Raw genomic sequence first — 24,883 nt, forward strand, 5'->3', positions numbered from 1 at the left:
CTCTCTCATCAAAGCCCTCCGCCCCCAAACATCGACGCTGCGCCCCTCGCCCCACCCATCACACGTTCTGTGTGCCCGAGGCGGCTGCCAGGCGGGCCCAGGCGGCTCTCGCTAGCCCTGGGGGAGGTGACGGTGGTCACGGCGGCAGAGGCAGGGGCCAGCGCTCTGCAGTAGCTGGACCCGAGGATGTCGCCGCTGCCGGGCTCGCGGCCGCTGCAGGTGTCTCCGGTCCCTGAGATTAGCACCGCCTCCTCCCGGGCTGGCGGCTCCGGCCCAGGCCGCGCACCTGCTGCTGCGGCTCCCCCGCCGCCGCGCCGGAGCTCCGCGATGTGCCCGCGCCTCCCGGGCAGAGGGTCCGTGCCGCGGGACGCACGGTGGGCCCGAGGGGGAAAGGGGCCGCGTGCGGCCTGAGGCCGGGCCTCGCGCTAGCCCGGGCGCAGCGCCCAGCGCCCCCCGCGGGCCGGGAGAGGGGGCGGCCCTTCGCGCATCCTCACGGCCTCATCCCCGTCCCCGACAGCATCCTGGTCCCCGTGCCCAGCCCGAGGCCTGCGAGGGCCGCTTACCTGGCTCTGCGGCGGGTCCAGGGGAGGGGCCCGAGGCTACCGCAGGGCCCCGCGCCGGGGCGCAGGATGCTGTGCCCCGCTCGGCTGCGCCGCGCTCGGCCCCGCCCCGGCCCCGCTGCTCCGCCCGCCGCGGCTCCGCCCCCACCCAGCGCCCGCCCCTTCGCCGCTGCAGCTGTCACACAAAGGGCAGGAAATGGCTGCGGCGAGGGGCTCTCCGCGCTCCCCGCTGCACCGCCGGCGCACCCAGGACCTGCCTCTCGGTTTCGGAGGACCGCTCAGCACCCAGGCTTCCTGCCCCGGGGGCGGGAAAGGGAGGGAAGGCTTCTTCCACGGCCTCCATCACCGGGAACCACACCTGCAGCAACCCGAGGACGAGAGCTTCGGCCGCGTTCGGATCTCATTGGCCCCACATGATTTCCAAGTGCTCTTTTATCAACCCAATCTTTATTGATTACCTATCCTGTTCCAAGTACCGTGCCAGGACCTGGGTGTGCACTGGTGTACAAAAGACAGGGTCCCTGCCCCCTTGGAGTTTTATCACCTGCCAGGAGAGACAGGTGTAAATTAACCTAGCAAACGTCCAGTTACAGCCCAAAGTGCTCTGAGGAGAAGGAGCAGGGTGAAGTGACAGAAGATGCAACTGGGGCTAGGGGAAGGGGCCTTCCACCAGTTGAGCTTGGTCGCTGATGGGGCTCCTTAGCTCAAGAATAACTTCTTCCTCTCCCAGTTCCCTGGAGAAGAGTCCCTGAAGCTGCCACCTGTTTAACAGGGGCGTACCTCAACTTCATGCTGGAAGAATTGCCTAACGGACAAATAGGTGACAGGAAGCACTGAGAGGACAGGTACCTTTCTCTTCAAGGCTTATATGCCGTTTTGGGCTCTTTAAAGAAGCAATTATCTGCCCAGCAGTGGCTCACACCTGTAATACCAAAACTTTGGGAGGCCGAGGAGAGAGGATTGCTTGAGCTCAGGAATTGGAGACCATTCTGGGCAACTCAACGAAACCTCATCTCTACTAAAAATTAAAAAAAAAAAAATAGATGGGTGTGGTGGCATGCACCTTTGGTCCCAGCTACTCAGGAGGCTGAGGTGGGAGGATTGCTTGAGCCTGGGAGATTGAGGCTACAGTGAGCTATGATCCTGCCGCCGCACTCCAGACTGGGTGACAGAGTGAGACTCTGTCTCAAAAAAAAAAAAAAAAAAAAAAAATGAAAGGAGGGGGAGAGAGAGAGAGAGAAAGGAAGAAAGTGAAAGAAGGAAAGAAAGAGAGAAAGAAGAGAAGGAAAGAAAGAAGAGAAAGAAAGAGAGAAAAGAAAAAGAGAAAGAAACAATTCTCATTGAAATCCAGCCTGGTAGGCCTTCAGACCAGGCTGAAGTCAGGCTGCATCAAATTCTAACCTTGAGACACCTGAGCAGGTCACTTCACCACTCTGCTCCACAGAGGTCACCGTATCTGCAACACAGGGAATAACAGTTGCCCTTTATACCTTACAGGGTAAATAATCTGAAAACATTTGAGACATTGTGGAGTGTATGTAGACATAAGGAGTGCTTTCCCAGGGCCCACAAATTTATACTTAAATCACTCAGCTTTTCCTAATAAGGGCAATTTGTGGAGGAGCCCCATTATTCAAGCTCCAGCAAAGGACTTGTGGAAGCCTTTGCTTGCCTTTACTGATCTCACCTTATTTCCCACATGCTCAGAATCCATAATTCCCTGTGGTTTGGTCTTAAATCACTAATTCCAATTCAAATTGCTATTTCAGAAAAAAATGACATATATATATATATATATATATATATATATATATATATACATATATTTCTTTCCTGGTTCAGTGTGAGAAGCTGTGGGGGTGTTTGTGGAGGATGGGTTTAAAAACAGAACCGAGGTTTCCTTTTTAAAAAATGTTCCATTTTCCACCGTGATCCTTGGGATTTCAAGTTCAGTGATTACAAATACTTAACAATGAGAATCTCAATAAGTCAGATTTTCATTCTAAGGGGCATATTATTTCAGATGGTATAGTTTTTTGGAAGATGTATTTCCCTGTTGTTCCTTCCCTGTCTTTTCACCTTCAGGAACAAGTTGCCTAAAAACAGAAAAGACTATTACATATATATTTGGTTAGATCTTAGGCAAAAATAACTCCCTGACCTCTGAGTTCTATTTGTGTATAAAGGAGAGCAGTACGGTCTTTTGAAGCCACTGTGTTGGAAATCCAGAGGCTTGCGTTTTGGTCCTAGTTTTGCAACTAACAGAAGAATGATCTTAGGCAAGGGGCCTCACCCCTGTTTCCCCACCTATTAAATGAAGTAGGTTGGATGCACTCCAACTTCCCTCTGAATGTGGAAAATTATATGAGTTAAAGGGCATGCCCCTTCCAGGCTTAAGGCACTTCCCTAGCTCCCCACTGCCCCCCGATGAAGCCCAAACTCTCTCCAGTGGCCGGAGAGAGTCTTCAAGAGCTGGCAGCTATCTCTCCATGTGAACAAGCTTGCTGTGCTTCAGCTAAAAGGAACAGCTTTTAGTTCCTCAAACTTGCTGTGTTCTCTGTTGTGCTTGACATTCGTACATGCAAGGCTTCTTGAATGGCACTTTCTGCCCCCCATTCCCTCCCTCCACATTCCACACTTTTTCCCAGTTTACCTGATGAAGTTCTGTTCATCTTCCTGGTATTTCTTTAGATGTCGCTTCCTCCAAGATTCCTACATGTCTGGGTTAGCTTGAGATTAGTTGTCTATGTGCCCTTAGCTGCCTGGGCTCCCTCTATCACCCCACGTATTAGTCTGCATTATAATTGTCAATACACTTGCCTGTATTCTACCATGAGACCATAAAATCTAAGGGAGCAGGGATATGTCTGTCTTGCTTTCCCATTGCATCCTCGGAGCCTGGTACTTAACAGGAGTTCAGTAAAATTGGATGGAATGAACACCCATAGATGACATTTTTAAACTTTGCCACTGAAATGTATAGCTGTCTGTCTACTGCCTTCAGATTTCCTTCACATCCAACCCCCAGCTGTGCCATCAGTAGAGGATATCAACAAGAATTGCTTTGGTACTTGCAAAGTTGTGGCCCATGTGTTGTCCATGTGGCAACATTGCCTTGTGTTTCAGAAAAGCTTCAAGTTATAATCCCAGCACTTTGGGAGGCCGAGGCAGGTGGATTGCCTGAGGTCAGGAGTTCGAGACCAGCCTGGCCAATGTAGTGAAACCCCGTTTCTACTAAAAATACAAAAAATTAGTTGGGCGTGGTGGTGGGCGCCTGTAATCCCAGCTACTCGGGAGGGTGAGGCAGGAGAATTGCTTGAACCTGGGAGGCAGAGGTTGTCGTGAGCTGAGATCACACCATTGCCCTCCAGCCTGGGCAACAAGAGCGAAACTCCATCTCAAAAAAAAAAATTATTTTAAAACTATCAGGATACCCTGCTTTATAGACACCAGTAATGAAGTATCTGGAATGGGCATGAAGGGAAAACATAAATAATGATAATAATAATAATGGCTGACATTTACCAAGTACATTACCTCATTTAATTTTTCGCAATTTTTCTATGAGGAAAATATAATCATTTTTCCCATTTTTATAATTGAGGCAATTAAGGTTTAATAATTTGCCCAAGGTAGAGAAGTCAAACCCATGCTTTTTACCACAATCTCATTCAGCCTCACTTTCCCTCTTCTAAGCTAGGTCCATGTGTTTACTAATATGATACCTTATTCTAAAAACATATTAAATGTAAGTTACAGGAATACATTATGTTAAAAAATTAAAAATCAACAAGAAATTTTTTAAAAGGAAGGAAAAGAGTACAAAGATGAGATGGAGAATCAAATGTACCTAAGACCAAAATGTAAGCAAAACAACAAAAATCAATCACAACTCTACTTGCTATGAGCTTGCTAATACATTTGGTTCTAAGTATTTATGTGGGTGGCAGGAAAAGATAAACTTGATAGTCAGTTACAGAATTTACATTGGCCATTCTGTAGATAGAACCTGACTACTTGCTCAAAATTGCCTCATTTTATAGGCAAGATAATCGCTTGAGCCCAGGAGGTGGAGGTTGCAGTGAGCAAAAATGGTGCAGCTGCATTCCAGCCTGGGCAACAGAGCAAAACACTGTCTCAAAACAAAGCAAAGCAAAACAAAACAAAACAAAAAAGTATATCCCTTAGATTCTTGTGAAGGTTATATGAAATGATAATGTAACACACTAAGCAGAGTCTGGTACATAATAAATGCTCGGAAATGGGATTATTATTATGATTTTCTTTTTGAGACAGAGTCTCACTCTGTCGCCCAGGCTGGAGTGCAGTGGTGTGATCTTGGCTCACTGCAACCTCCGCCTCCCAGGTTCAAGTGATTCTCCTGCCTCAGCCTCCCAAGTAGCTGGGATTACGGGCATGTGCCCCCACACCTGGCTAATTTTTGTATTTTTAGTAAAGATGTAGTTTCACCATATTAGCCAGGCTGGTCTCCAACTCCTGATCTCAGGTGATCCTCCTGTCTCAGCCTCCCAAAGTGATGGGATTACAGGTGTGTGCCACCACGCCTGGCCTGTGGCCATCTCTTGTTGCTATTGTGGTGAACTCAAGTGTTGCCAGTATCCACTTCAAGTGCTGTGTGATGCTAATCATCTCTGAGTGAGCAATTCATCTCTCCAGTTTATTGGATATCAGGGTAAAATGTAATATCTCCTGGTTCTTATGGTGAAACATTTTTCATCATGTTTAGTGTAATACAGCAAACCTTGAATAACACCATGGAACCCACGTGAAGTGACACTAGTGATGCTGAAAGTGTTCCCAAAAAGCAGAGAAAAGTCATGACATTACAAGAAAAAAGCTGAATTGCTTGATATGTACCATAGATTGAGGTCCGCAGCTGCAGTTGTCCATCATTTTAAGATGAATGAATTTAGCATAAGGACCACTGTAAAAAGAAAGGAAGAAAGAAAGAAAAGAAAGAAAGAAAAAGACGAAAGAAAGAGAAAGAAAGAGAAAGAAAGAAAGAAAGAAGAAAGAAAATTCATGAAGCCATGGCTGCAGCTCCCAGCAGGTATGAAAACCTTGCACTTTTGGTTAAATACCATTTTAGCTCATATTAAAAATGCAGGTTTTAGGTGGGTGCGTTGCTATAAAGATTGCTATAAGAAAGACATACCCATAGACTCTAATATGAGTCAGGAAAAAGTGAAGTCATTATATGACAACTTAAAGCAAAAGAAAGGTGAAGGATCTAAAGCTGAAGAATTTAATGCCAGCAAAGATGGTTTGATAATTTTAGAAAGAAGTTTGGCTTAAAAAATATCAAGGTAACAGGAGAAGCAGCTTCTGCTGACCAAGAGGCAGCAGACAAGTTATCAGATGCCATTAACAAAATCATGGAGGAGAAAGGATAACTAATTGCCTGAACAGGTTTTTAATTTGGATGAAAGCACTCTATTCTAGGGGGAAACAAAAGCCACAAAGAACATTGATTAGTAAGGAAAAGAAGCAAGCACCAGGATTTAGGAAAGGATAGGCTAACTCTGCTGTTTTGTGCAAATGCAGTCAGGCTTATCATCAGGACTGCCCTTACCTATAAAGCTGAAAACCCCCAAGCCTTGAAGGGAAATGTTAAACACCAGCTGCCAGTCTTTTGGTTGTACAACAAGAAGGCCTGGACAATGAGAACTCTTTCTGGATTAGTTCCATCGATGTTTTGTCCCTGAAGTCAGGAAGTACCTTGCCACTAAGGGTCTGCCTTTCAAGGTTCTTCTGATATTGAAGGATGCTCGTTGGTTATCTAGAACCCCATGAGTTCAACACTGAAGGCATAAAAGTGGTCTACTTGCCCCCAAACACATCTCTAATCCAGCCTCTGGATCAGGGGGTCATAAGGACCTTTAATGCCCATTATATATGGTACTCTTTGGAAAAGATTGTCAATGCTATGAAAGAGAACCCTGATAGAACATCAAGAAAGTCTGGAAGGATTACGCTGTTGAAGATGCCATCATTGTTACAGGAAAAGCTATGAAAGTCATCAATCCCAAAACAACAAGTTTCTGCTGGAGAAAACTGTGTTCAGATGTTGTGCATAACTTCACAGGATTTACAGCAGAGCCAATCAAGAAAATCATGAAAGAGATTGAGCATAATGCAAAAAGGTGGGTGAGGTGCATGTGTGAAGGGTCTCAACATATGGATCTTGGAGAAATCAAGAACTAATAGATGCCACTCCAGAGGGATTAACAGAAGATGACAACTGGATGGAGATGAGTGCTACTGAACCAGCACCAGACAATGAGGAAGAAGATGTAAAAGAGGCAATATCAGAAAACAAATTGATGTTAGACAATCGGGCAAAGGGTTTTGGTTACTCAAGATGACTTTTGACTTCTTTTATGACATGACCCTTCTATGATGTGGGCACTGAAACTAAGGCAAATAGTGAAAGAAGGATTTGTATTATACAGAAACATTTTTAGAGAAATGAGAAGGCAAAAATTCAGACAGAAATTACGATGTGTTTCTGTAAAGTTACATTGAGTGTTCCTGGTTCTCCTGCCTTCGCGTTCACCTCCTCTATCTCTTCTGCTTCTATTAGCCTTGAGATAGCAAGACCAACTCTCCTTTTCCTCCTTCTCCTCAACATTTTCAATGTGAAGACAATGGGAATGAAGACCTTTATGATCATCCACCTCCATTTAATGAATACTAAATATATTTTCTTTTCCATTTGATATTCTAAATAACATTTTCTTTTCTGTAGCTATTTTGTTTGTTATAAGAATACAGTATATAATAAATATAAGACATACAAAATTGTGTTAATCAACAGTTTGCATTATCAGTAAGGCTTACAGTCAACAGTAGGCTATTAGCAGTTAAGTTTTTGGAGCATTAAAAAATTATGCGTGGATTTTAGACAGTGCAAGGGGTTGAGATTGCTAACCTCCATGTTGTTCAAGGTCAACTGTGCTTGACTCCTTCAGTTGTCTCTCGTGTGATTGTGGCCAGCACTTGGTTTGGGCCTCGAGGGTCCTAGACATAACATGAAAATAATGCAGGGGAAGAAGTTGGAATAAGATGCATTTTTATGCCTGCTAATTTCTCCACCTGAAATGTCCTTCCAGACCCTCTCCTTTTTGGGAACTCTCATTTACCCTTCAATGCACATCTCAAACTTCACTTCTCCTGTGAGGCCCTTCCTGATCCCTTAGGTGTGTTTACTTAATTCTCTGTGCTCTTGCTGTACTGTGACTATAGCTACATTGCATAACCTACAACAGCTCTTTGCAATTATAGTCGGTTCTTATTATTCAGTAATTATGTTCTGTAACGTTGCCGTGGACACTGAGTTAACAAATACTGAACCATTGCTTCTAGGGGAAATAAAGGGTTAGGTTCCTACAAGCCCCTGTTCACCACATTTTTGTCAACTGATCAATACATAACCTTGTTTTATGCATGTTTCTGTTAAAAAAACCCTTATTTAATATATATTAATGATTTATTAACATTGAACTCACAATCCACAGTATTATAACTCATCCCTCATTAAACTTATTGAACTAACAGTTTTCTTGCAGTTAGGAACACTAGACAGCATGTCAGCCCTACATTTGGGGGCCGTTTTATTTATTTATTTATTTATTTATCTATTTGGCAGTGGGATTCAAGCACAGAGGTGAGTTCTAGGAAGGACCGCGTGGAAGCCTTTGGCATTCTCATCCATGCTCAGTGATTGACTGGCGCGTGACCTGGCTCCTGCAATGGAGCTGGGCATTTGGTGGACTGAAAGGCACAGAGTGCTCAGCACACCAAAACTATAACCACCCAGCCTTTGTATTACTGGGGTTTTAAGAGGGAAAGCTATTTTATTGCTATCCAACAGTGAATGACGTACTCCAAATTACAATTTCCATATGTCACCCACACGACAGATGACAGTGAATGATTAGGAAACATAATATGGTACTGTGAACAAGGCAAAAACCATCTCCAAATTAGTTTCTTTTCCACTGGCTTTGCCTTTCTCAAATCCATTCACTATGCTGCTGGCAGAATATATTCTTAAACACATCACAAATTTGACCTTCTCTTCCTGTGCAATGACATCTTTACCTATAGGGTGAAATTCCAACTTCTTGGTCTTTTAAAGTATAGTTCTTGCCTAGATTTATAGACTCAGTTTCAATTTACCCACCTCTTCTATCATCCTTACCCTTGCTGAGAAAATACACGCACACGCGCGCGTGCGCACACACACACACACACATGCACACATGCGTGCATGCTCCAGCAATAGTGAACTGACAATAGCTTCCCCATACCTCCTGTTCTCTCTACCTGGAAAGTATTTCTCTTACTTCTGCCCACTTACTTACCTTATATCTCATAAATTTATCTTCAAAACTGGGTTAGTATATCCTCGCGACAGTGCTTCTTAAACTTTAATGTGTATACAATTACCTGCAGATCTTGTTAAAATGACAATTCTTGCTCAGTAGGTGAGGAAGAAGCCTGAGAATCTGCATTTCTAACAACATGGTGATGCTATTGCGGCTGGTCCAGGGACCACACTTTGAGTAGCAGGGTTCTAAGAAGTTTCCTTTGATGTCATCCTTTCCCTGATAGATTTCATCACTTATTCTGGGCTCTTCTCTTCTTTGACCACAGTATTTTGTTGTTGCCCTAATTGTTCCATTATAATTTTATTTCTTTATATGTTTTCCTTTTCAATCCGACTAGGAATATTTTAGAAGTAAAGACTATGCCTTTTCCATCTTTGTTTTCATGAGGATACGTACACTGAACTGTGTACATGAACCATAGGAGCATTTGATATTTACTTGTTGAATGAATGTTGTTCAATGATATGTAGTCTTTAATTGTCTGTGGAAAATGAAACAATGTAACCATTTTTACTTAAGGAAAAGTTCTGAGAGTTTGTGATTTAAATAAATATGGAACCCAGGCCCTATGCACCATATTTATTAAAACACAGCTTTAATATTGCTATATTCAACTTTTAACTCTGTGTGCTCCACAAAGGATAACAGGTATTTGTAACATTTTTATTTTGAACAGTGGCAGTGACTGTACATTAATAAATATGCATCTGATCCAAATATAAATACATAGTCTCAAAAGGTACAAAATGCAAAATCTAAGAAATAAAACTAGAACCAAAACTCTGTATAAGGGAGTTCTCTACAAACGCAGGGGACCATTTACAAAATGTGAGAAGAGAAAAACCAGGCAGGAAGCCCATTTTGTGGGCTAGAACACCGGGAGGTGAAGTATCTACACATGTTCAGTTAAGGATTTGATGAATTTGAGCTTGAAAAAGATAATACCATGCACAGGGGAATTTTCTAAACCAAACCACAGAGATCAGTCAATTCCAATGTTTTCTTTCTAGACTGAATGTTCCAGAAATCATCTCTAATTAAGGGTTCCAAAAGATAATGTAGAAAATTCTAAAAAGTAAACAGAGATAATTTTGGATAAGCTGAGTAAAATCGTCTTCTGAATGACAGAGTTTTATCTTGAGGCTCTCCACTTCACAATAATTATAATTAAAAATTATGCATCTGAATCTCAAGCCAGTCAAAACGTCACATGATTTAGAAAGAGCCAATTGCAACACCATCCTCTCATATCAGGGAATGTCCCTCCTCATGAAGTGTTCAAGAAGACTACAGCTGAAAGTTGGAATGATGATTAAAGGAAGAACTCATACTTCTACGGAAGAATCTTTTAAAGTTGCTTTGAAGCTCGTCTATAAATGGCTTCAAGCAATATGACTGGTTTGTTGTGAGAATTAAAGGGTTCATTAACTGAATAACTCCAAAGTCATTAACATGACCAAGGTAAGAATACAGAGTAGGAAAAGGAAAATCCTATTCCAGGTTGGAGGGCCATGCCATCAACCACAGTGGTCTGTGCCAGAGCAGCACTATTCGCTAGTGGTTCTATATTGACTTCTTTACTGGCTTTCCATCTTTCCTCTCTGCTGTATTTATTTCCTCTGCAATCCCTTTCATTTTCAGTAGGAGGCAGTGTCGAATAAGAATAAAGAATCTGTGTATTGGGGTCAGACAGATTTGGGCTAGAATACCAGCTCTAGACTTTCTAGTTCCGTCACTTTCAGCAGATGTCTTGGCTTTTTAAAGCCTCAGTTACATTATTTGTAAAATGGGAATAATAATACTACCTCATGGGGATGTGAACCCAGGGTGAACAGAGATTTTGCAGCAAAGTCTCCTAGCTCAGTACATATTCACCTTGCATATAGAAGTGCTCAAGCCAGAGTAGACATTCTCATGCCTCTTGGAAGCACCCCGGTCAGTGCCTGACTGTTTCCATCCTGATGGTCTGAGCAAGAACAGACTCTTTATTTCTCTCCTAGAATTTTAGGAGACTTGGAGTCTCAACCTTAAAATTGCTCAACCCTAGGGCCTAAACAAGTTTCAATTGCTCGCCAAGGCAACACTGACCAACACAATGCTGCCCTCTGTTGATGAGGACCGGATAGTGCAGAGACGGGGCTGATTCCCAGAGGCTGGAAAAAAGGATGTTTTTCAGAAGTAATCATTTCTTCTCAGGATGCTGGTGGAAGCATTCTGTGCAGAAAAGGAGACATAGTCACCTGCACAGCTTGGTATAAAAGATGAGCCTGGGAGTGATAAAACCTAAGATCTCTTCTTGTATCACATGGTTCTCCACCGTCAGAGGTTCTCTTGTTCTGGCGCAGACATCAGATACCCAATGCTCCAAGCATGGGACCTGAACTGTTCACCCCAATCCATCCAATGGGTCTCACCATGCTCCCTTCAAGGAGAGAGGTAGCTGCGTACTCTGTAAAACCTCATAGAGCTGCTTCTCAGAATATCCGGCCTCCTGTGTGAGCAGCTGCTCTATCATTGTCTACGGCAGGAAGCTGTGGCTGACAGCATCACAGCAACAGAGCACACTCACTCTAACCTTACTTAACTCACCAGTTTTCTTAGAAAAAGAGTCATGCTGTTTGTTCCGCTTGCCTCCATATCCTGGGATACTGTGTTGTTGGGTCAAATAAAAAGTCCCTGGAACCATAAACTTTAGATTCATGTTAAAAATAACAATAAAAATAGCAATCTGGGTCTTGTCTCTCTCTATTGCTCATGTCTCTCTCTATTACTAAGAAGTGCAAGAATGCTGTCTGAAAGCTGTCAGGTTGGGGTTTGTGCACCGTGACAAGAGGCTAGAGGAAGGGCAGAGAGATCACTTCTGTACTGGCCCGGCTCCCAGCTTGGTGGCTGACCCTCCAGCTGTGGCTTGACTGCCAGCTGTGGTCAGGGTGCTGCTTCCATGGTGACTCAGGGACTGATGCCACAGGCCAGGCTGCCTCTGGAGGGTCCTGGGCTGGTGGCAGCTTCTAATGCTCTATGGAATGAGGACATATCCTTCCTCCATTCAGGATCTCCAGCCCGTGTGGCCTGGTACTCGGTCTCTACAAAAGTCCTGATTCTGCAATTTCAGCCAGTTGTCGCAGCAGTCTGGAGAAGGCTGGCCGATCTTCTGGTCTCTGGAGAGGGAAAAAAGAACTCTGTAAGTTCTTTGGACTTGTGGGTCATAGGTAAATCCAAAACAAACCAGAATTTAATAGCAGCATCCCCTGTGGATTTTCGTATGTGCTTCCATGTTGACTGTATTCCATATACATTGTCATAGTTGTTAACAGCAGGTATTCTGGAATCCAAGGGACTAGTGTTTAATCTCAGTTTTACCACTAATTAGCTGTGTGACATTGAGCAGGTTATTTAACCTCTTTGAACCTCAGTTTTGTCATTTGTAAAATGGAGATAATAATAGTATCTACCTCATGAAATTGTTTTGAGAATTCAATAAATCACATATAAAAATACATCATGAAATTAATGCTAAGGAACACCAAAAAATGAAATAGCTGGGTATAAATCTCAGAAAATATCTATAGGATCTAAATGAGAAAAAATTAAAAATTCTAATGAAAGCAAAGAAGATCTAAATAAATGGACAGATATTCCATGCTCATGGACAGGAAGACACTATAGTGTTAAAATGTTAGTTCTTCCCAACGTGACTTATGGATGCAATACAATCCTAATAAAAATTCAGCAAGTTATTTTGTAGATATTGACAAGCTGACTGTAACATTTATATGGAGAGGCAAAAGACCCAGAGAGCCAATACAATAATGAAGAAGAATAACAAAGCTAGAAGACTGACCCTACCTGACTTCAGGACTTACTCTAAAGCTACAGTAATGGGACAGGATGATGCTAGTGAAAGAATAAACGAACAGATTAATGGATCGGCCCAGATATAGATCCATATAAATATAGTAAACTAATACTTAACAAAGGAACAGAGGAGAAAGGGTATAGGAGAAAGGGTATAGTCTTTTCAACAGTGCTGTAATAATTGGGCATCCATATGTAAAACAATGACTCTAGTCACAGACCTTACACCTTTCAGGAAAATTAACTCAAAGTGGATTGTAGACCTAAATGTAAAATGCAAATTATAAAACTTCCATAAAATAACACAGGAGAAAATTTGGGTGACATTGGGCTTGGCAACGAGTTTTTAGATGTAAACCAAAAGCACAATTCATGAATAAATAAGTTGATGTTGAGCTTTGTTAAAATATTTTAAAAGTCTGCTCTGTGAAAGACACTGTCAAGAGAATGAGAAGACATGCCACAGACTAGGAGAAAATTTTGCAAAACACATATCTGATAAAGGACTTGTATCCAAAATATACAAAGAACTCTTAAAACTCAACAATAAGTAAACAAACAACCTGATTGAGAAATGGGCAAAAGATCTGAATAGATATTACCAAGAAGATATACAGGTGGCAAATAAGCATATGAAAATATTCTTAACATCATATGTCATTAGGAAAATGCAAGTTAAAACAATGTAATATGACTACACATCTATTAGAACCACTGAAATCCAAAACAATGAATGCTAATGAGGAACTCTCATTGCTGGTGGGAATGTAAAATAATACAGCTACTTTGGAAGACACTCTGGCAGGTTCTTAAAAAGTTAAACATAGTCTTACCATATGATTCAGCAAGCATACTCTTAGGCATTTACCCAGTTGAGTTGAAAATTTATGTGCATACAAAAATCTGCACATAAACATTTATAGCAGCTTTATTCATAATTGTTTAAAACTGAAAGCAAGCAAGATTTCCTTTGGCAGGTAAATAGGTAAACAAACTGTGGTATATCCATACAATGGAATATTATTTAGCAATAAAAAGAAATGAGCTATCAAGCCAAAAAGACATGGAGGGACCTTAAAGGCATATTACTAAGTGAAAGAAACCAGTCTGCCTGAACGCTCACACTTGTAATCCCAGCACCACAGGAGGCCTGAGGTGGGTGGATTGATTGCCTGAGTTTACCTGGGCAGCATGGCAAAACCCCGTTTCTACCAAAAATACAAAAAATTAGCTGGGCGTAGTGGCACATGTCTGTGGTCCCAGCTACTTGGGAGGCTGAGGTGGGAGGATCGCTTAAGACTGGGAGGCAGAGGTTGCAGTAAGCTGAGACTGCGCCACTGCACTCCAGCCTGGATAACAGAGTAAGACCCCATCTCAAAAAAACAAAACAAAACCCCCAAAACCCAAACAAACAAAGAAACACAAAAACTAAAAGCAACCAAGATTTCCTTTAGTAGGTAAGTAGATAAACAAACTATGATATATCCATACAATGGAATATTATTTGTCAACAAAAAGAAATGAGCTATTAAGCCACGAAAAGACATGGAGGGGCCTTAAAGCATATTACTAAGTGAAAGAAACCAGTCTGAAAAGCCTACATGCTGTATGATGCCAATATATGGCATTCTGAGAAAGGCAAAACTAAGAAGACAGTGAAAAGATCAGTAGTTGCCAGTGGTTTGGGGATGAGGAGAGGGATAAATGGGTGAAGCACAGGAGATTTTTAGGCCAGTAAAACTATTCTGTCTGATACTATAAGGATGGATACATGGCATTATGAATTTGTGAAAACCTACACAACTCTACAGCACAAAGACTGAACCTTAATGTAAATTATGAACTTTAGTTAATATAATGTATGAATAGAGGTTCACTAATTGTAACAAATGTATCACACTCATGCCAAATGTTAGTGAACAGGGAAACTGTTCAAATGAGGTGGGTATATGAGAACTCTGTACTCTTTGTTAAAAAATAAAGTCTATTAATTTAAAAAATCAATAAATGATGGTTAAAAGAGGAAAAAAGTGCCAACTGAATATCAGCCATCATTATTATTATTGTAGCTAATCCTTATGAAGTGGATAAGATTTGTTTTATGCCCTTGTTTATGTCTGTATCGTTTCTTTGTTTCTGATTATAAAAGCTCTATGAACTCATAGACCGAGCATTATTTAATTCTCTTAACAGTAAGAAAAAGGAAGTTCAGATAATTGTCAAAGATTAATGGCAAATAAATGGTAAAGCTGAGACAAAATCCTAGTGTTCTAAATTTTTTGTATTCCACCTTGTTGTCCTACAATGACCTGAATTTTTATTAATTCTCTATTTCAGCAACTTTCCACTTTGGCTGAAATGTATGATTTTGTAACTCAGCAAAGACTAAGACTCATAGTGATGGGGCTCAAGCCATGGCCTGCAATCCAAGCCATAGGGTAAATGAGCCATCTGGGTGGGTACAGAGTAATTGGCTCCCCATTTTAAATGCAGAATGAATAAAATGAACTCAAATTAAGCCATTTTAATATTTTCATAGTGCAAGTGAACTTTGTTCCCCAAGTTATAGAACTAACTTCCTGTGCTTTTAATGGTTTTATGATGTTACAGACTTTTTTTCTCTTTTCAGAAAATCAAGAAGGAAGCTGGCATAGGCCACACCCCATCCTCCACTCTGAAGCTATGCTTATAGCTTGTGACATTGTGTAGCAAACCAAATAATATTTAAGGTCGCCATCAGCTCCTTTAGGGATGGGGGATCTATCCCTTTAATAGATCCTCAAAGTCATGTTGTTGCTAATCTATATTAGTTATCCCTCCTGCCTCATCCTTCTGAGAGGGTTCCTTTCTCTAGGGAAGGAGGCAGGTCCTGAAATTGTATACGGCAATGCATGGGGAAGCTCTTCCTCCACTGACCTCTTTCCAGCAGTGATTCATAATCTGGTAGACATGTGTGGAGGCCAGCCGGGGCTTGTACAACCGAAATCCGGTACTGATGTCTTCCACCACTTCTGAGTTGCTTCGGTTTTCATACGGGATTTTGCCTTCGCTGAAAACTTCCCACATCAGCACACCTACGAGAAATGGTGAGCACAGCACAGTGAATGACAAAGCCCACAGATAGCAAACAAACCAACCTGCCTCTAGAAATTACAGACTCCTTGCATTAGGATTCACGTGCTACCTCCAGAAGTACATCAAGTCTACCTGAGGCTTGTTAGGCCTGTCCTATTTTTGAAGAACGGAAATTTCCCAACCTTTTTAGTGGAGAGGGATTTTCAAGATGGACCCTTTGTTATATCAAACTCAAATTCTACAACTAACAGTTGTAGACTCAAACATCAAGATGCAGGATGTAAATGAATGGAGTGCAGGAGGTGTGACACTATAAGGATTGGGGAGGACTGTGTAAAATGAGATAAACAGTTCTGTCTTAAGGAGACAGCTATGATTTGACTCCAACCAAAGTATGGCACATGAAAATGAGGGATCGGAATTGTCACATTTTCTGATTTTTTAAAAAAGAAGTCAAAAATTAAGAGTTGAACTTGTTGAATTTTAAAAATACCATGTAGACCAAGCAAAACACATCTTTTTCTTGCCTATTTTTGACCTCTGATTTAATCCCTTTCTTTTCCTCTTCTGCCCTTAGTAGAAATGTCACAGCCAGCTTTGTCTTTATCATGTGCTGATATATTCACAGGTTGTCAAAGCAAGAAGGCTGCTTGCAAATCAGCTAATCCAGAGCTTTTCAAAGTTTGTTCCACAGAATCTTGGAGTAGACATTCCCAAAGCAAGATCCCCAAAACACCTGAATAAAATCATCTCAGAGGCTTGTTCCAATGGCAGATTCCTGGGCCCTAGCCCAGACCCAGTGGATCAGAATCTCTAGGTGTTACTCAGAGGTGCCTCAGGAGTTGGAAATTCAGAATCTGACCCTAAATAAGAATGCTTATCACCCCAAGACACCATATTTTTTAGTGAAAATTTTTTGAAAATCTGCTGCTGCTAAAACATGGTTTCAGAATGATTGCTTTAATACATAGATGCATAGATGAGAAATGTATAGATAAAAAAATTGAGTGAAGTACAAAGAGCTTGACTTGTTCTGAATAGCACACCGCTAATTAGGGCAAAGAAACTTAAAACACAGGACAAAGTCCAATGGGCTGATGCAGGCATGGAGCTTTCAGCTCATCCAGGTTTCTGTTGCTTAGGCTAGTACCCCCAGTTTTTTCACACTTTTTTTCATTGACCTCTTTCTATTCTGCATCCATCCTTCAACTTCATTTCTGGACTCTCTTCAAATAATATATCCTAGGCAGGGATGAATTTCAGCCCAATCCTCTAATGGTAAGATGCCGCAGGAAATTCCCAGGCTGACACCCTTTGGCTGAATAAACCCCATTCAGAGTCAGAAGGTGAATGTGCTAAAGTGGCCATTGCTCCAAATGTCTCATTGTGGGGCCCTTGCTAGGTACAGTGTGATCAGTTTCATCACTCATAGTGAGATGACTGCACATCAGCCCCAACCTTCCTAGTTATACACACTGGGGAGAGGAGAGTCATCCAAGAATGCTGTTAGTACAATTTCTTTCAAGTCCATTCTGTAACTTAAACCTGGTTAACAAAGTGGCTGCAAGGGTTGGTTAATAGGGTACTGTTTAAAGAAACAGGTAGGACTCATAATGAACAAACCACTTGGCTCCTAGAGATGGATAGTCTAAAATGCTGCAGAAGATTTTTAACACTCATTCTTCTCCTAAAAGATTTACCTAGCCAAACTCCCCCTGGTTTCTACTACTAGTAAGCCCTTGTCAAACCCTTCCTTCATACCGAATGGCAAAAATCAATCTTCAAGTAGTTTCTGTCCACAGTATAATTCTTCTTGTAATCCAAATCAAAGAGGTTGTCTGGTATATTTTTTTGCACACTTTAGTATGCACCAACTATGACTTCAGGTGACATGACAAATCCAGCAAGAACATTTTGCACATCCTGCCATACCAACATCATTCATCCATTCATGGCCATTTGCACTTTTTAGAAATTCTAATTCCTTATCATGGCCTACCAGCTTCATTGCCTGTTGTTCTCCCAATAAGGCAGTACCCCTTGTTCTTTGGATGCACCAAGTTTTTGCACTTGCTGGTCCTTCTGTCAGGGACACTGTTCCCTGGCTATTCAAATGGTGACAGCTCCCTCCTATCATTCAAGTCTCTGCTCAAGAATTACCTTCTGAGAAAGGCCTTCCCACACCACACTATTCAAAGCAGACCCTCTTTCTATCCTAGTCACTCTGCCTCATTACTGTTTTATTTTATTCATAGCATCTACTTATGATTGCCTGGCTTTATCTTCTATCCCTTAGCTTGTTTATTATTATTATTGTTTATGATTGTTATTATGATCTTTTGTGATTTTCTGTCTCCCCTCCCATCTCAAATTTAGTTCCAAAAGAATAGAAGTCTTTTCTGTTCTATGAACCACTGCATCCTCAGCACCTAGATTAGCCCTTGGCATAGAATAGATGCTCAGTTAATTGTTGTTGAATGAATGAATAAATATTAATACTTATTGAGAGATAAGTATGGAAATGTAGTGTTGGACAAAACATGGTCCCTGCCTTCGAGGGGCTCATATTTGAATCTCCTGACTTCTCCAGCTTTTGACTTCACAGCAGCTGGCACCAGAATGCTGTCTCCACTTTTAGTTAACTCCCACAACCACGTCCAGTATCTCTAAAAGCAAACAAAATAATGAAGGCCCTTTCATAGTTTTCAGGGCCTTTCTTATGCAACCCTCCAGTGGGACACCCACATGATATGATACAGGGTTTGGCGTGGGTAGGGTTGTCTGCATTTGATAAAGGAAACAGCTGGCCTGCAGCCCAGATCATGGGGCGGTGGCGCCCAGCAAGACACTCACCAAATGACCACACATCCGACTTGCTGCTATAGCGACTAAAAGAGAAAACTTCTGGGGATGCCCACTTCACTGGGAATTTGGTGCCTGTGGAACTGGTGTACTGATCATCCAGAACGAACCTGGGAAGAAAGTGGAGAGAGAAGGTCAGAATGTTCCAGGGGCCTGAGTCCCATTCCTGAGACTTCACTGGCACCACATCCCTCTTTTACCTTGTCATCCCGAAGTCGGACACCTTGATGACTTGGTTTTCTCCCACCAAACAATTTCGGGCAGCCTGGAGAGGAGACAGGCAAACAAAGGCGGAGAGGAAAACTGTTGATGAGTCATCAGTAGTTAAGGAGTCTCCTATAATCATAGTCCTTTGCTTTACTGCAGTGCTGTCATACAAGGGCATCATGGAGCTTTACATATGTTAATTAAGCCTTACAAATGCCTGCTGGAAGTTAACTGCAAAGTTGAATGTGTAAGATCCACTATCAAGATGAGTAAGTTTATCTTCATTCTTGAGTTCTAATTAGAAATCCTTGGTGTTGTCTAACCAAAGATAGGCTCTAATGCAACCTGATGTGATAGGAAATGTTAATATCAGGGATAACAGGAAGAAAGCGTCTCCCAGTTGACTAAATTAAGAATGTTTTGATGTTGTTAATCCTCTTAAAACTGTTCTTCAGTAGGGAGAGTACCTGACCCCTAATTAGTATTATAGAATGTTGCATTGAAAGAGCCCTTAGAGATGACACCCCAGTGTGTCTCAATTTTTTTTTTTTTTTTTTAGATGGAGTCTTACTCTGTCACCCAGGCTGGAGTGTAGTGGCTTGATCTCAGCTCACTGCAACCTCTGCCCCAAGTGATTCTCCTGCCTCAGCCTCCCAAGTAGCTAGGGTTACAGGTGCCCGCCACTAAGCTCAGCTAATTTTTTGAATTTTCATTACAGATGGGGTTTCACCATGTTGGCCAGGCTGGTCTCGAACTCCCGACCTTGTGATTCGCCCACCTCGGCCTCCCAAAGTGCTGGGATTACAGGCGTGAGCCACTGCACCCGGCCACGTGTCTCAAATTTTAATGTGCATACAAATCATATGGGGAATGTGTTAAAATGAATATTCCTGAATCCCAGCCACCAGAGATTCTGAGACTAGCTTAAGGGCTTCCCCATTGTGATTCTGGTAGACCCTTGAATAACACCTTCAGACAAACTCAGTTTCCTCAATTTACCAGGAGGAAATTGAGTCACAGAGAGGTTAAGAAGGAGTGGCAGTTATCTCCATTTAGGAAGAATGTAAACTGAAATGCAGGAGGTGAAAGAGTTTGGGCTGGGATCCGAGCCCAGAAGTAAGTCCTCATGAAGCCCTTTCCACTAGGACCACCCGAAGTAGGTGAAGGAAGGGAGAAGCTGAGAAAGGAAAGGAGATTGCCTGTGATGTATTATTTATTAATGCATTCCCAGTCATTTCAGTGAGACCTGTCCCTTTACCCTGGACCTGTGGGTGTTCACCCTGCATGCTCATACCAAGTCTCTGTGGATGACACATGCCTCTTCCAAGTAGGCCATGCCCTCACACACATCCAGACACATGCCCAGCAGGGTCTCTGCAGCAAAAAGTCCCCGCTGGGTGCGTAGATAATCTGACAGGCAGCCGTGCTCCATGAACTCAAACACCAGGCAGATGGGGGCCTGCTCCAGGCACACCCCATACAGCTGCACCAGTTTGGGATGAGAGAGTTTCCTGGAGGAAAAAGACAAGGGGTGAGATGGCCTAAACTCAGTCTCCCAAAAATGCCGAAAATATCATGGTACCAAAATAGCCAATGGTCATTTTGCCTAATTTATGGTTTGGATGAAAATAATATTCATTCCCTCCCCAAAACAAAAACATGTCATTGGAGCTGAGACATGACAAATGGCAAGGAGTCAGCTGTGTGTGTGAAGATGAGCAGAGGCCAGTGTGGCTGGCATGTCATGGACCGGAGGAGAGATGGGTAGGAGCTGAGAAGGGGGAGGTGGGCATGATCAGATTATGGCGGGCCTTGGAGACCACTGTGAAGAGTTTGATTTTATTCTCTCTGCGATAGGAAGCCACTGCCAGGAGTTTGCACAGGGAGATAGTACCACAGGGCATTTGAATGGCATTTCAAGAACACGGAACCGATGTTCCCCGCAGAGTTTCTGCATATCCTTGTTTTGAGCACTCACATCATGACTTCAGCCTCCTCTATGAAGTCCTCTTCTGACATAGCCCCTTCCTGAATGGTTTTGATAGCCACCTTGTCCTTGTTGAGCCAGTAGCCCAGATGTACCAACCCAAATTGCCCACTGCCAATCTCTTGCACAAAAGTGAGCTCCGAGGGATCGATCACCCATTTCCCTGGAAGAGAGAGAGATAGTTCTCTGGGGTCAGCAAGCGATAGATATAAGGTATTGGGATACCAGGGGACTATAAAGCCCTAACTAGAATTTTAGCCTATTGTTAATATAATTGAAAGATGGCAAATAAATTATCTTTTTCCCACATAATAACATAGGATATGCTAGAAAACTATGAAAATCTGTGTGGGAAGGTAACATGGAAAGAAGGAGAGTGGCATTAATCAAGGTATTAAAGAAACCATATTAATCAAAATATTAAAGAAACCGTTCTTGCAATGTCCCATTTTCTATGTCTGATTGTAAAGTTTTTATTGTCATTTTTCACACTAAGTAAATTTCATTTGAGCTGATCATTCTTTCATTCATTCATCTATTAAGAGCACCTGCTATATACACAGAACCCTATTAGGCCTTACCGGGGCGGAGGGGCAGTTAAAGAGATAGATTTAAAGAGAATTTGTGCAGAGGCACAAGCTAGCACGGTGTCTGGCACATGGGAGGCTCTCAAGAAATGTTTAACAAACAAATACGAGATTCCGAGGCTCAATTTCCTCACCAACAAAATGAGTGGGCTGACCAGATAATATCTGAAATCCCATCCAGCAGGGAAACATTAAGATTCTACATTTATTAGAATACCCTTATTTTCATAAGGAGGCTAAAGAGGCATTATCTTTCCCCAACACTTGGTCTGGTACCTAAACAGCCAGATTTCCACTGCTTTGAGGCAGAGACTCAACAGCAAGCAGTATTGAGCACCTACTGTGTGCTGGACATGGTGCCAGTTAGGGATAAAGAAGCCCATGCGTGGCAGTGGTTCTCCAAGTATTGCCCTCTGACCACCTGTATCAAAATCACCTAGCGTGCTTGTTTAAAAAGTAGACTCAGCCAGGCACAGTGGCTCCTGCCTGTAATCCCAACACTTTGGAAGCTGAGGCAGGAGGATTGCCTGAGCCCAGGAGTTTAAGACCAGCCAGGGCAACATAGTGAGACCCTGTCTCTACAAAAAAAAATTTTTTTTTTTTTTTTTTTGAGACGGAGTCTCGCTCTGTCACCCAGGCTGGAGTGCCGTGGTGCGATCTCGGCTCACTGCAAGCTCTGCCTCCTGGGTTCACGGCATTTTCCTGCCTCAGCCTCCCAAGTAGCTGGGACTACAGGGGCCCACCATCACGCCCGGCTAATTTTTTTTTTTTTTTTTTGTATTTTTAGTAGAGACGGGGTTTCATCGTGTTAACCAGGATGGTCTTGATCTCCTGACCTCATGATCCGCCTGCCTAGGCCTCCCAAAGTGCTGGGATTACAGGCGTGAGCCACCGCACCCGGCTCTATAAAAAATTTTTAAAAATTAGCCAGGCATGGTAGTGTGTGTCTGTAGTCACAGCTACCTGGGAGGCTGAGGTGGGAGGATCACTTGAGCCCAGGAGGTTAAGGCAGCAGTGAGCCGTGATTACGCCACTGCATCTCCAGCCTGGGTGACAGAGCAAGATCATGCCAGAAAAAAAAAGTAGACTTCAGGACCCTATCAAGGATTGTGTTTTGGTGAGTGTTTGGATAGGAGCCAGGAGTCAACATTTTTAATAAGCATTCTAGAAGACTTTCATGCACACTGAAATTTGAGAACCACCAACCTAGGAGATAAGAAATGAAAATTAGACCAGCCTTCTCCACAGGCAGCACACAGCTGGGACCAAGGGATGCAAAGCCAAATGCCTTCAGAGTCCAGGCAGATAACCCCAAGCGAGTGAAGCAATTCCGCAGGACAAGAAAACATAGTGGGGGCTTCAGCACTGGAGATCATGCCACGCCTAAAGGCATTCCAAAGAATTTTGACACTCTCTTATGCAGACAAACACTTCTAGATGCTGTCAGCTTGCAGTTCTTGCAATAGTCTGCTACTCAACCAACTAGATGATATAAAAGTTCTAGAAGATAGGTGGAAACACAGTGCTAAGGCATGGTTTTCTAATATTTTTCTAATAGCATTTAGTAGGGTGCTCTGTACAAAGTAGGTGCTTAACAAACACTTCATTAATGAACTCTTCACTAAAACCAATGGCCACTCGTTTGACCTAGAGAAATGTGCTTATGTATGTACTTCTCTTACACACAATGTAAATATTCATTAGTGCCATCATCTCTAGATATATAAAATACTTGTTTTAATGGTGATTTGTAGTCTGAGGAACAGGTAGGCTCATGGCCAGTTTATTCAGAATTTGCCCCAGACCTTTAGGGACATGAGTTTACATTCCTGATTGTACTGCTCACCGTATCTCAGCCCTGCTGTAACTGGGGCTTTCTGCCTCCCAAAACAAACTGGATACCGGAGTCGAGTCACCAGGCCTGGGTTGATTGAAAAGCCAAGAAGCAGTGGTTAGGGCTTTGCTGTAGCAACTATCTAACTTAAATCACTAAAAAAATAATAATAATAATCAGATGCAAAAGCTAATTTTATTCCGGAAAACAAATCCCAAAGCCTAATTACTGATACCACATCCTCCTTGAAAACATCATAAGCACAGATGGGCAGGTGGTAAAATTCCATTATTTCCACAAGATAGCTTGCTAATAGAAGATATATAATATAATTAAATATTTGTCATATTTTTCTATTTGTATATTTATTTATTATTTATGGTCAAAAAGAAGCCAGGGTGGGCTTTTGCCAGTTTTCATTAAGTCTCCTGTGTGGGTGCTGATATAGTTTGGATGTTTGTCCCCTCCAAATCTCATGTTGAAATGTAATCCCTGGCTGGGCACTGTGGCTCAAACCTGTAATGCCAGCAGTTTGGGAGGCTGAGGCGGGCAGATTACCTGACATCAGGGGTTCAAGACCAGCCTGGCCAATGCAGTGAAACCCTGTCTCTACCAAAATACCAAAATTAGCTGGGTGTGGTGGCACATGCCTGTAATCCCAGCTAATCAGGAGGCTGAGGCAGGAGAATTGCTTGAACCTGGGAGGTGGAGGTTGTAGTGAGCCAAGATTGAGCCACTGCACTCCAGCTGGGGTGACAGAGCAAAACTCTGTCTCAAAAGGAAAACAAAAAAAGAAGAAGAAAAGAAAGGAAAGGAAAGGAAGGGGAATAAGAGAAAAGAAAAGCCCTATGTTGGAGGTGGGGCCTGGTGGGATGGGAGGTGTTTGGGTCATTGGGTGGGATCCATCACAAATGCCTTAGTGGTGTCACTGTCCTTGTGATAATAAACGAGTTATCACTCTGAGTTCATGCAAGACCTGTTTAAATGTCTGTGGCATCTTCTCCCTCCTCGCTCCTGCTCTTGCCATGTGATACTCCTGGTCCCCTTTTGCCTTCTGCCATGACTGAAAGCTTCCTGAGGCCTCCCTAAAAGCCAAGAACATGCCGGCACCATGCTTCCTATACAGCCATGGCCCAATTAAACCTCTTTTCTTTATAAGTTACCCAGCCTCCGGTATTCCTTGATAGCAATTCAAAAAAGCCTAACCCAGGTGCCCTCTGGCTTTGTCCTCTAGAGCAGCAGTCCCCAACCTTTTTGGCACCAGGGACCGGCTCTGTGGAAGACAGTTTATCCATGGATGTGTGTGGCAGGGGGTTGCTTTCAGGATGAAACTGTTCCATCTCAGATCATCAGGCATTTGATTATTATAAGGAGCACACGACCTAGATCCCACAAGTGCTGTTCACAATAGGGTTTGCACTCTTATGAGAATCTAATGTCGCTGATCTGACAGAAGGCGGAGCTCAGGCGGTAATGCTTGCTCACCTGCTGCTCACCTCCTG

General features: G+C 42.7%; 2 protein-coding genes across 4 annotated transcripts in view; both read right to left on the reverse strand.

The window, feature by feature from the left end:
- Nucleotides 1-679, reverse strand: part of CYFIP2 (cytoplasmic FMR1 interacting protein 2) — a 135,801-nt gene extending 135,122 nt beyond the window's left edge. The window contains exon 1 of one of the 3 annotated variants that reach the window (XM_012504947.2): nucleotides 564-679. The gene's annotated coding sequence lies outside the window, so the exon portion shown is untranslated. The remainder of the gene's footprint in view (nucleotides 1-563) is intronic. The other 2 variants (XM_030825898.1, XM_003268573.4) reach the window with 2 other exon arrangements.
- An 8,945-nt stretch (nucleotides 680-9,624) lies between these two features.
- Nucleotides 9,625-24,883, reverse strand: part of ITK (IL2 inducible T cell kinase) — a 75,154-nt gene continuing 59,895 nt past the window's right edge. Inside the window, exons 11-17 of the mRNA XM_003268572.3 lie at nucleotides 23,394-23,468; nucleotides 20,952-21,123; nucleotides 20,268-20,484; nucleotides 18,967-19,031; nucleotides 18,758-18,876; nucleotides 15,746-15,903; nucleotides 9,625-12,132 (exon numbers count right to left, since the gene is read on the reverse strand). Coding sequence (XP_003268620.2) covers nucleotides 12,058-12,132; nucleotides 15,746-15,903; nucleotides 18,758-18,876; nucleotides 18,967-19,031; nucleotides 20,268-20,484; nucleotides 20,952-21,123; nucleotides 23,394-23,468 — 881 coding nt within the window. The 3' untranslated portion in view covers nucleotides 9,625-12,057. The remainder of the gene's footprint in view (nucleotides 12,133-15,745; nucleotides 15,904-18,757; nucleotides 18,877-18,966; nucleotides 19,032-20,267; nucleotides 20,485-20,951; nucleotides 21,124-23,393; nucleotides 23,469-24,883) is intronic.

This window comes from Nomascus leucogenys, chromosome 2 (genome assembly GCF_006542625.1).
Source record: "Nomascus leucogenys isolate Asia chromosome 2, Asia_NLE_v1, whole genome shotgun sequence".
Taxonomy (NCBI): domain Eukaryota; kingdom Metazoa; phylum Chordata; class Mammalia; order Primates; family Hylobatidae; genus Nomascus; species Nomascus leucogenys.